This window comes from Patagioenas fasciata, chromosome 2, assembly GCF_037038585.1.
Source record: "Patagioenas fasciata isolate bPatFas1 chromosome 2, bPatFas1.hap1, whole genome shotgun sequence".
Lineage (NCBI taxonomy): Eukaryota > Metazoa > Chordata > Aves > Columbiformes > Columbidae > Patagioenas > Patagioenas fasciata.
The window spans coordinates 102,108,213-102,119,612 of NC_092521.1; the positions used below are offsets into that span (position 1 = coordinate 102,108,213).

At 55.1% G+C, this 11,400-nt stretch overlaps 1 protein-coding gene across 6 annotated transcripts in view; it reads right to left on the bottom strand.

The window, feature by feature from the left end:
• NFATC1 (nuclear factor of activated T cells 1) overlaps positions 1-11,161 on the bottom strand; it is a 115,593-nt gene extending 104,432 nt beyond the window's left edge. For 4 of the 6 annotated variants that reach the window (XM_065831980.2, XM_071804646.1, XM_071804645.1 and 1 more), the window contains exons 1-2: positions 10,705-11,161; positions 141-1,239 (exon numbers count right to left, since the gene is read on the bottom strand). In XM_065831980.2, the coding sequence (XP_065688052.1) occupies positions 141-1,239; positions 10,705-10,837 (1,232 nt within the window). In that variant the 5' untranslated portion in view covers positions 10,838-11,161. Of the gene's footprint in view, positions 1-140; positions 1,240-6,219; positions 6,321-10,704 lie in introns of those variants that run through there. The other 2 variants (XM_065831978.2, XM_065831979.2) reach the window with 2 other exon arrangements.
• Between the last annotated feature and the right edge of the window lie 239 nt (positions 11,162-11,400).

Here is an 11,400-nt window from a genome sequence, read left to right on the forward strand (position 1 = left end):
AGGCATTGTCACAAGAAACAGCTAAGTGGAATGAGTAGATGGGCAGATTTTGTGAGAAGCAGAGATGCCAAGGGGAAGGAGAACAAAGAGCATGTAATAAAGATATTAGCAGGATTGTCTTCTAAGTTGAGGTCCCTTACCTCATGTAGGATGTCGGAGACAGAGACTTTGGTTTGGCCCACTGGTAGGGATGCTGTGGCACGGACAGGTACTGCTCGCAGAAATTTCCTTTCCTAATGTGCTGAAAACTGGAGAAGTCTTCCGGTGACAAATCGGCAGTTGGTGATATGGTCCTGTGATCCTCGCCAGCTGGTTCAGTTTTGAGAGTCATGGACGGGGTGTGGTCAATGGCGGTCTTCCTCGATTTGATGGGAATTCCATCGTTCATATCTATGGTGCTGTCAGTGGTGAGGGCATTGATGGCAGCGACAATGGCAGAGCTGGTGTACTGGTTGGTGTTCCCCAGCCATGTCTCATCCGTGACACTCACCCGTGGCGAGTTTTGCGGAGAGGGCGTGGGGGAGTGGTGCGGGGAGTAGGAGGTCTGCCGGTCGTTGAGGCTGTACTTTCTCTTGTTGCAAGGAGACGGAGGCCTGGAGCTGCGAGCCCCCAGCCAGTTCTCCTCCGTGATGCTTGTCCTGGGAGACGTTGATGGAGAGTGCCTTGGGGAGCTGAGCAAAGTGCAGGCCACCATGCTGCGTTGGTAGCCCTCCTCTGTGTCGGTGGTCTTTGGAGAGACACATGGGGACTGCCATGGAGAGGTCTGGGGTGAAGTGTATGGATAAGAGTAGTTAGACTCATAGGAAGACGCTTCAGAGTTGCAGCTTCTGGAAGACAAGCTACTTGCTGGGCTCAGGCAGGATGGGTCTCTATACGCCTCGATGTTTGGTAAGTTCAAAGTGGCAGTGGAAGGTGACCGCTTGGCATTTGGGATGGCTTCCTCAACCTCATCATGGAAAAACTGGTTGTTGTTATGATGAAGTCCCATGTAAGAAGTGATCTCAATTCTAGGGCTCTCCAGTGCTGGAGCTCCATTAGGTCTAATGTTTGGAGGCAGGTAATACTCGGAGGCCCCGCTGTCCATGTGTCCTCCATATCCAGAAGGATGGTTAGTTGATGGGACTACTGAAATGACGGGATTTGATGTCTGAAGGCCATGACATGGAGTTGACAATGAGGAATGTGCCACATTTAGAGGCAAGCCAGCATTTACATTTGAAGATGTATAATTATAGTGTTCTGGAAAAAACAAACAAACAAAAAAGAATGATATGAAGTGCTGAACTAATATAATCACTTAGTAAAATACTGAGCTGGAGTGGAGGCATATGACACAACACACAAAAGTACAGCACTCCTTAACAACCCAGCCCACAGGAATGCTGCACTAGGGTAGAGGCTGCAGACTAGCATCCTTGAAAATGTTACTAACTGAGCAGCACAAGACAAGCTATCTTGGGAGGGGGGGTGCACTTGGACTGAGCTTGTCTCAAGGACACTCTCCTTATGGAAATCTTCAGAGCAAAAAATTGAGTCTTCAAACAACAGTGCTTCAGCATTCAGAGGCTGCGGTGCTGCCCTAGAGATGTGTTTTAACCTAAATGAGCCTGATTCCCTTCTTGAAAAGTTGGAATACACAAAAAACACACGACAGAAAAAAAAAAGTGGAGGCAGACTAAAGTGGAGAACATGATCAACTGCGTTCTGTTAAAAAATTATACACAACTGAAATTTCCATTACAGCAAGTTTCCAACTGGTTCCAGTTAACTAGGATTTTGGAACAAGACAGACCTATTGACCTGCTCTGGTTTCTGGGACCACTTATCCTCCAGCCTAACTGGCAGAGGCCAGGTAAAAGATAAACATGGATGTCTCACTACTCCATGACAGCTGAAATTCCACTGAAATTGCTGGTTATTGCATGCGCCATGTTGATTGTTGCCAGCAGCAAGATCTTGGCCAATGGTCTAACCGTTAACAGCTCCGGGTGTATAAAAGCAATAGCAGAGCTAAACCATCAGTCTTAAAAACCTGGAGGGTGACAGATGACATCACAGACTTGTACCGATAAGCTCCCTGACCCAGCACAGGGGAACAACCTGCCCTCTGCACATCTCCATCTCTGCAGGGGACCAGTATCCCAAAGCTAGTCTCTACCTCACCCCACTGTCAGCCTGCTGAACGGACCCCTTCAGCTCTGCTCCCCTGTCCTAGGGACACATGTGGGTCTCTGCCACCCAGCAACACTGATGGGCTGCATACAGGGAGATGGACAGTCCTCAGCAGCAGGAGGGCAGCAGGATCAGAAGTGATTTCTGAAGTCTGGAGGCTCTGCATCACCAGCACATGCCAGCCACAGCCCCTAACACCTGTATCTCTTGCTGTACTGGAACAAGACAGCAAAACCTTTCTATCAGAGACAACTACCACTAAACTTTGAGCCTGGGTGATGCTGTTCTACAGGTTACTCTCAGCATACTGGAAATGCACCCAGCTCCGGCCCCAAGCTGTGCACACAGTGCATCAGCCTTCCCTGAGGTTTGTTACGGCAGCGGCACTTTCCTGTAGGACAGAGAGAAACTCTGCATCTCCCCCAGACACAGCAAGTCCACAAAGAGAGCTTGTCCCATTCCATCCCAGGAGGCAAGCTCCCTAGGTGGTCAGCCTTGCCCACCTTCCCTAGGGAGATATGGAAAAGCTTTACTAATTACTGTAGCTGTTATTCCCAACAGGACCCGGAGCACTGCAGATGCAAATGAGCCCTCCAAGCCAGTAACACAGCGCAGTAGCTATTCTCTTTCTTTTGTTTATCAGCTCAAACCTCTCTGGTGTCATCCTCTGGCAATCCCGTGTTCGACTTTCTCACTGGAAACAACTCCAAGGCAAACGGTACTTAGGAAAAATTAATGTGCTGTCGCAGTTTCACAGCAACTCTGCAATGTTTCAGCTGATGTATGTCATGTCAGGTAACAGTCAGGAACGATGAGCAACACCACCTTTCGAACTCACTCTCTAGCCTGCCTTCAAAGACAGGCCATTTACTGAAGAAAGGTCATTAAATTACACTGGGGTGTGCCACAAATAAAACTGGATTAGTCAAAACACGCTGCAGCTTCACACACTATTCAAACAACCAGGCAGGCAGGAACCATAGAGAAAGGGGGGCTACTTTGACAAGGATAATCCAATTGCAGTGGTCACAGCAAGGCACAGATCTGCCTGGGGAATCAGTCCCCTCCTTCCAAAATAAGTCCCCTTTTGTTGCTGCCTTGCCAGATGGCAGCACTGCTCACAGTCACTGCAACCACCACCACTTCCTTCTCTCTCTTCATGGAAAAAGCCCCAAAGTGGTAAGATCTTCTCCATTTCAGAAACTAGCTCAGAGAAGGGGTCTGAGCAGTGCCTCCAAGGCAGCCTCAACCCCTTCACTGCTTCCTCCAGCTCCAGAGGAAGCCGATGTCCTTGGCACCGCATCGCTGCCAGGACACTGGCGAGGCTTTTCTGCCACGTACGAGCCACAGGCCCTTGCACAGTCTCTCAGCCCAGCGTGTAGATGGATAGCAGTGGTGACACAGCACAACTGGGCACCACCTTCAGCCGGTCCCCACCACGCAGCTGGACGCACTGGGCAGGGGATCGCAGGTTTCACAAGCTGTCCCAGCTCTGCACCCCCCAGGTGGGCTTTGTGGATGGGGTGCGACAGTGGTATCCGCTGACTGCAGAATCACTGCCTTTAGATCTTTTATTAAAAATAAAGAGGTAAATGAACAAGACAGCAAGGATAATTACTACCTGCATGAAAAGTATCATGAACACAACCGTTCTGTTAAAATCTAACGCGTGACTAAGGTGAAATTCAAACACTGAGGTTTGCTGGAGATCTGCAGCCCATACCAAGCAGGCAAGATAAAGGCTCAGACCAGCCTTTGGAAGCCAGCTTAAAAAAAAAAAAAAAACAAAAAACCTACACTAAAATTAAAAGACAGTCTTAAGTGCTTCAAGCAACAAGTTCCCCTAATGCACATGGCAAGGAATAGCATCTTATAGTATATTATACGTATTTTTTAAAGGTTAGCTTTTAAAGGGCCAAAAAAAAATATCATGTTGCACAACTTCTCACACAATGGTATTCAAAACTGAAACAAGTAAGATCCAAAGCCTACCAAATATATTCAGGTATCATAAATTTTCAGACAGTGTGTAGAAAGTATGCCCACCAAATATAGAAGCCCCAAAAGCCAAAACTAGGAACAGGACCTAGTTCTTGGTTTGTGAGGTAAAAAACACCAGCTACAACTTCTGAAAATGCACATTCTTCTCCACAGCTTCCATATTTACAAAATTCATCAAATGCACATACATAGTCAGCATTCGTAACATGCTGATGTTTTCCTCACCAGGGTGAATTAGACATGTAAAAATAAAATGCCAGTCTGGAGAGATGGGAGATGGAGGTGGCTACAAAGGCATGAAGCTGCATCACATAATGCAGCTGTGTTGGGTATTTTGCCAGTGCTGAAAGGAACGAAAGGAAGGTAACACTTTAACATGACGTTGCTGTCATGACCTTGATCTGTAGAGGCTCCCAGGACCCACTTACCACCAAGACACAGTGTATTTTAATATCTTGAACCAAACCCTGATATCACAACCATTCTATTCCAACAAATCCACACTTACATTAAGTATAACTAGGACAAGAAAATGGATCCCTTGATTTGTAAGCACATTTTCACATATTACATTTCATTCTGTGACAATATTAAAAAAATCAGACTTTTCCTCTAGTTAAATTTCAGAGAACAAACCTTTTATTTCTTTCTATCCTTAATAGGCTGATATTGCAAGGCACTGGGCACCATCAGCTTTTATTTACATTATTTAAATAGGAATGCTGAACATCTGCAACTCAGAGGGCCTTCAGAGAAGGTGAGGGCTATTTTACATTTCTAAAGATGAAGACACATCTAGGTCTGTGTTTGAATTCATGCTTCCAAAATTGCCTAATGGAGTCAGGAACTTTTCTCACTAAGACTTTGCCATTTAATTTGCTTAGGTCCCTTCACTTTCCAGCTGTCTAATTACTAGGCCGCTCATCTGAAAAGCTTGGTGTGAAACTCTTAAAACCACATTTTTCTAAAAACTGAGAACCTCCTAACAACTATTTGGACACTGACAATGAGTCAGAGAGCTGAGCAAGTGGGGAGCATTAGAAGGAGAGCACTATGCCTTCACCTGCATCCTAGCAGGCTGCAATGCACAGACAAGCATCTGGAAACTGGCCTCAATTTAAAGGCAAGAGATGAAGCATGGACACAGGAAAAGCCTTACTCTGAGGCTGCATTAAACCATCTACTTGTGCAAGAGTTTTTTAAGGTTACAAGTTAGCACTGACACCATAGAAGTCAACCTCATATCAGGAAACGACAACTTTCTCTATCCCTGTGTCAATTCCAGACTTGCTTGCCTCATTTCTACCTCAAGTATTGCTAAAAGTCGTAAAATTAAAACAAATTAACAAACAAACAACAACAAACCAAAACACAAATGGACCAAGACACCAGAGTTGGCAACGGTACAACCCATGATAAACTCAGGCCCGTTACTTTTATTTATTGGATGACCTTCAACCTAAACCCCGAGCCTAACTATCTCTAGTTCACAGGAGAAAGGGAAGCGGGGCAGAAGTGGCTTTTGAAGTGTCCTGGCTCTGTAATGGGAAGACCCAGATCCCGACCTTCACCCCCTCTAGGGGCGGTGAAGGCTGTGCGAAGGGGTCGCTCCCTCCCGCAGCGGGCAGCCTGTGAGGACAGCCCGATCGGTCGTAGGCCCCTGGCACATGGGAGCAGCCGTGCAACGTGGGGGTTTGAGCAGCTCAAACAAGTCCCAAGCTACAAAGGTCAGACACTGGCTGCCCCCCGAGTCGTCTCCCCTTGGAGGCTCGTCCGGGTGCTGCAAAGGCACGGTGAGGGAGAGCGCCGGCGCAGGATTTCACTCCTAGCCGCCGCGGCCCCTCTCGCCGCTTCCCGGCGTGGCGGAGGCGACAGGCGCCTCCCGGGGCCGGGCCCCCGTCTCCCGCGCCCCACCGCCCCCGGCCGCGTCCCTCCGGGGGAAGGATAAACTTCCCCGTCCCGAGCAGGCTAGGCAGGGAAGGGCTCCCCGCAGCATCCCTCCGCCAGCACTCCCGGATGTGCCCGGGACACCCCGCCGCGACCCACCTCCACGGCCGCCCTCATCGCTGTGCTTGAACTCGAAGAGGAAATCGAAGTCAAATTCCTGCTCGGCCCCCACGCCCGTCATGGCTCCCGCCGCCCGCCGCGACCCCCACCACGTTCAGGCACCCAGGCCGTGGCGCAGCCCCCGGCCCGCCCCGTCGAGCCCGCCCCTTTTTGCCGGGACACCTGCTGCCGGCGAGCCGAGCCGAGCTCCCCCGCCGTGCGGGCTGCGCGCAAGCCCCAGCAAGGCGCAGGACGGCGGCCGATGTGAGCGGTAACGTGACCCCGGCCCCGACGGGCGGCCTATCTCGCTGCCGCCGCCACCACCTCCTCTGATCCGCCCTCCCTCCCGCTGTTGATGTTTCCGGGTGGATGCAAACAACCGTGGTGCCCGGCCCACCCCCCCCCACCAGCCCCCGCCAGTGCTCTGCTCCTTCAGCGCAACTTGCGCGCCGTGGGGATTTCCTTTGAGCCCCCGTCTGCGACCCTCGTGCGGACAGCCCGACATCGGGGAGGATCCCAGATCCCCGCCCCCTCGCCGGCTGCACGGGGGCGTATGGGGAGGCCGGGGGTAGCCGGGCAGCGGGACTTCACCTGCTGCCGCCCGGCCGTAACTAACTGCCGCAGGTGTCGGGTTCCTGACAAACGGATTGGGGCAACAGGAGGCAGGAGCGGCGCTTTCGCTCCTCGGCCGGGTGGCTTTGGGAGCGAGGTGGGCTCTGCCTGCCTGGCCCGGACAGCAGCGCGTTCCCCTCTTCGCTGAGGGCCGCTGAGGCTTCCTCCGAGGTTCCCCACCGCGCCGCGTCTGCGAGCCAGGAGGCTTCACTTTCATTTATTTATTATTTATTTTGCTTAGTTGCAGCACCCACTAGTGCCAACTGCTATAAAAAGCGCACTGAAGCGGGATTCGTAATGTTACCGGCTGCCTCCCTGCGCCGGGGAGTGAAAGGTCCCGGGCCGAGGCCGCGCGCCGGGGGACGCTTCCAGAGGACCCCGGCGACGGTGCGAGATGGCGGGGTGGCAGGGCAGGCACGGCTTTCCCCCGGGCTGACACCTTTCCCGCTTGTAGGAGTGAAAAATCAATGAGGGAAAAAAATAAATTAGGATATTTTTATGTTTAGAAATGCACTTCTGACAGATTTTACCGTCCTGTTCGAAAGTGTCTGCCAGGCAAAGGAGGTCGCTGCCCCAGCAGCTCTGTTCGCCTCGACTCTTGAGCTCCCCGAGCTTCAGGCCTGATTTCAAAAGGAATAGTTTTTTAAAGCGGTTATGGAAATGGTGTTCCCTTATAAACTCAGGGAATACCATTTTCCAGGCTTATGGCTGAAATCTCCGCTACAAAGTGCCAGGAAAACACAATTTTTTTCCATTAGAGCCCATTAGGCTTTTTCCCCCTTCGCCGGGACAGCCGCGCTGCAGTCTGGCAGGAGACGGCGGACACCGACAGCCCGCGGGGCCGGCGGGGCAGCCCCAGGGCAAGCAGGACCTTTCGGCGCCGGGGTACTGCCAGCGGGCGGCCGGGCTTTACTTTGGAGGGGACCGAGTGCGCTTTGGGGCGGAGGTGAGGCAGCCGCCGGGGTGCCGCTGTGGGGCTGCTCTCGGTCCCTTGCTCGCAGCCTCTCCCCAAAGTGCCGAGGCTGAGTCACCCGAGTGTGCAAAAGGCCTTGGCAGCAGTGGGACCCCCTCCGCCTGCGGCTGCCGGCCTGGCGGGGCCCTGCTCGCCCCGGGATGCCGGAGCAGGCCAGAGGCGACCCGACTGAGCCAGGGAGCAGAGCAGCGCCACAGGGACGAGTGTCCCGCCTTACCCTTGCACGTCCCGCAGCCCCTGCCCCGACAATGGGGTCGGCCGCGCCTCCTACCCCCTGCCCGTAGCCTATTACAGGCGGGACAGCCGCCTCGCCCTGGCCCGCAGCGCAGCCCCCCGATTTCACCGGGCTCACCCTGTTGCCGCCCCTCCACGCTGGGCTGTTGACTGCTCCCCATTTCCTGCCGAGACGCCCCAGCAGGAAGGCAAGGAGGACCTCCCAAGTACCCACTTGCTCTCACTCCTCTCAGGTTACATCTGTTACCTGCGGGATGGGTGAATTGTCCCAAAGTATTTACAGACCGTTTGATTTGCCAGTGCTAAAGGATTAGTGCTGTCAATTAAGTATTTCGACTGGAGAAAGAGGAAAGATGGACTACGGAAAGGTAAAACCGAATTGATGCCACATGTTGGGGACGGAATAACGGTGTCGTGCTAGTTAATAATCCAGTTTGAAACAGTGCCGTTAAACTGGGAAGAGTGAATCGAGCGAGGGGTGGGGGAGACCGATGCGTCCCGGCGAGGCCATCCCCGCGCCGCCAGGCGCCTTTGCAATAACTAACCCACCGATCGACCCTCCAGCCCAACCGCTGGCGACCAAAGTCTCTCCCTGAAGTTAACCTGAGTTGTCCCAACTCCCCTGGTCGGAGCGCAAGTCCGGCAAAGGTCCCAGCAAACGCGCTGCTATAGCTGCAGCACGGCAGTCTGAAGGAGAATTTAACTTGTTCGTGGAGTTAACACACAGTTATTTTCTGAGGCAAGGACCCCGCATCTCCCTACAACGCCCCCAAAAAGCGAGGTCCTCACACCGGGTCACTTTGCAAGAGTTTCTTCCCAGACTAAAGAAGAAAGAGATTTTTTTTTCTTCGATTGTCATTGTCCGGCAATCAAGGGGCATCTTAATTTGAAGGCAACAATCTTGACTTGCAGGGCTCTGCTACGTGCTTCCTGGATTGGGTCACACTTTTTGGCTGGCCTCATTTTCTTAGTCCCTTACAAAATACATCAACAGGGAAGAGAACTATTGATGAGGGATGGCAACATTTTAACACTAGCACCAGAAATACCACGGAAATAAAGAAGGGAGATTTTTTTTTTTCTTTTTTACACGAGGCTCCAGTACGCTTTTTGTGTCAGCAGCCTCTGGGTGTAATTTTTACAAGTTGGCGCATTCGGTGCCTTTGAAGCCCAGAGCGCTGGAAACGCCATGCATGCAGCCCTCGGAGGTCCGAGAGTGCGAAAGGCACGCAAGCCAATGCTATTAAATAAAACCGTAATTAGCTTTCATCCCAAAAGGCCCTCGCATGTTTCAAGAGCGGATCCGCCGTCACAGTTGTGCTTGCAGCTTTCTCATTGGCAGGATCCTATCAACTGAAATGAAACCCTGGAGTGAAAACATCTGTATTTTTAAAAAAGGCAAATAAAATTAAAAAAAAAAAAAAAAGAAGAAGAAAGATGGGTCTTGAGCGCCCGTCCAGCTTTCCTGGGACAAACCCGGGGAGGAAGCCCCGTTCGCCCACGCTGCGGAATAAACACGACGGACGCGGATTCGAAGCCACCCTTCACTTTTCCACAACTTTCTAACATGTGCGGGCTCCCTGTGCCCTGCCCGATCACGGCAGGCTGTTTCAGGCGGAGCAGCGGCAAAGCGGCGGTACCACCAAATCGGAAGGAAACCGGGGAGCCCGAGAGCAGCCGCAGGGGGGAGAGCATGGCCGAGGGCTGCCCCCAAGCCCGCAGCGGGAAGCCGGGAGCCGCCCGGCACCTGCTGCCGCGCGGAGGTGATGCCCGGCTGCCGCCTGAGAGGTGCCGCTCCCCGGGCGAGGCGGAGCGGCGGTGCCGACAGGCGCTGGCTGGGAAAAGCGAGGTGCGAAAGTTTCGCCAGCGAGAAGAGCGGTGCTGGGTAACGATGCTCGGGGGGAGAAAAATGTGCCGACTGGCACAGGAGAGGCTGAAGCCTGTCCTGGCTCCAGCCAAACGCTGCCACTGGCAGGACCAAGTTCAGTCCGGACGAGCAGCTACTAGCAAAGCGCTTCCCGAGCCCACGATCTTTCTCTAGAAACTTTGCCTCTGTGCTTTCCCCACACTTTTCACAGCAAGGTTACTACGGGGCATCGAAACAAAACCCGACAGAGAGCCGGGGTCGCCGGGCAAGCGGTCCCCCGCAGCCGGACCGACCCACACCCCCGGGGTGCCCGCCTGCTTCGGTGCGCCGGGAAGGCCGGGCCGCTGGTACAGCGCCTGGCCCTGGCTGGGACCCGCTTTGTTAGGAGGCTGCCTCATTTACCCAAAAGCGAGTAATGGCTGCAATTACTGGGTGTATTCTAACCTCCCCCAAAACCAAACCTAAGTCTAGGGAGGGAATCCCGGAACGGCTTCGCACTGTTTTCTCGGGGCCGGACTCGAGGCGCCCTCGCAGCCACGCGTTGTCGGTGAGGAGCGATGCAGCGCCGCCTCTTTGCTGTCCCGCAGGGCCGGACCGGCACCGGGCCCGCGGCCCGGGCCCGGTGGGAGGCGACCGGGTGCGGCGGCGCGGCCGAGGTGGCGCCGTGCGAAAGGCGAAGGAGACACCTATTGGCAAGCGGCCGCCGGCAAAACTCGATGCCGCCGCGGGGAAACACCAGGGGACACTGCCACCCACCCACCCGCCCGCCCGGAGTGCCGCTCGTAGAGCCACCCGTTACCTTCCTCCGCCGCCTTCATGGTGCTGCCGAGCGGGCGGGCGCCGCGCTGCGGGGCCGCCGCCGGCCTCTCTCTCCCGCTGGCTGGGTCCCGCGACGGCGGCGCGGCTGCGGCCGGCGGGGCAGCGCTTGGCATCCACCCGGCGGGGCGGTGGAGCCCCGACGCCGCGGCTCGGGCCGCCGCCAGCCCCTCGCCTCCTACCCCGCGCCCCCCGCCCGCCTTCACGCCCCGGGGACCGGGGTCGCACCGCCCCCGGCGTGGTAGCCGCGCCCGCGGAGGCACAGAAGCTCGCCGCCGCCGCCGCCCCCTCGGGGCCGGGGCATGGAGAAGAGGGCGGGTGTGCGTGGGGACTTCGGAGGCACTGCCCGCGCCGCGGCGGCGGGACGGGGCGGCGGGCGCTGCCCGCCCGCCGGGTGCTGCAGGCGGAGTACGGGGGCGAGGGAGTGTGCGGAGCTGGGAAGTCTCGCTCTGACGCAGGGCTGCGGGCCCGGCGCCGCCTTTTTAAAGCTGGAAAACACCCCCCCACCTCCCTTCCCCTCCCGGCCCCTCTCCCCGCCCCGGCCCCGTGATGTCAGCCGGGCTCCGGCCCCGTCGCCGGCGAGTGGCCAGCGGGAGGCGGGCACCGGCGGGCACCGACGGGCCCCGGCCGCCGTGCGCCCGCCCGTCCCTCCCGGGGCACGGCGACCGCCCAGCCCGTC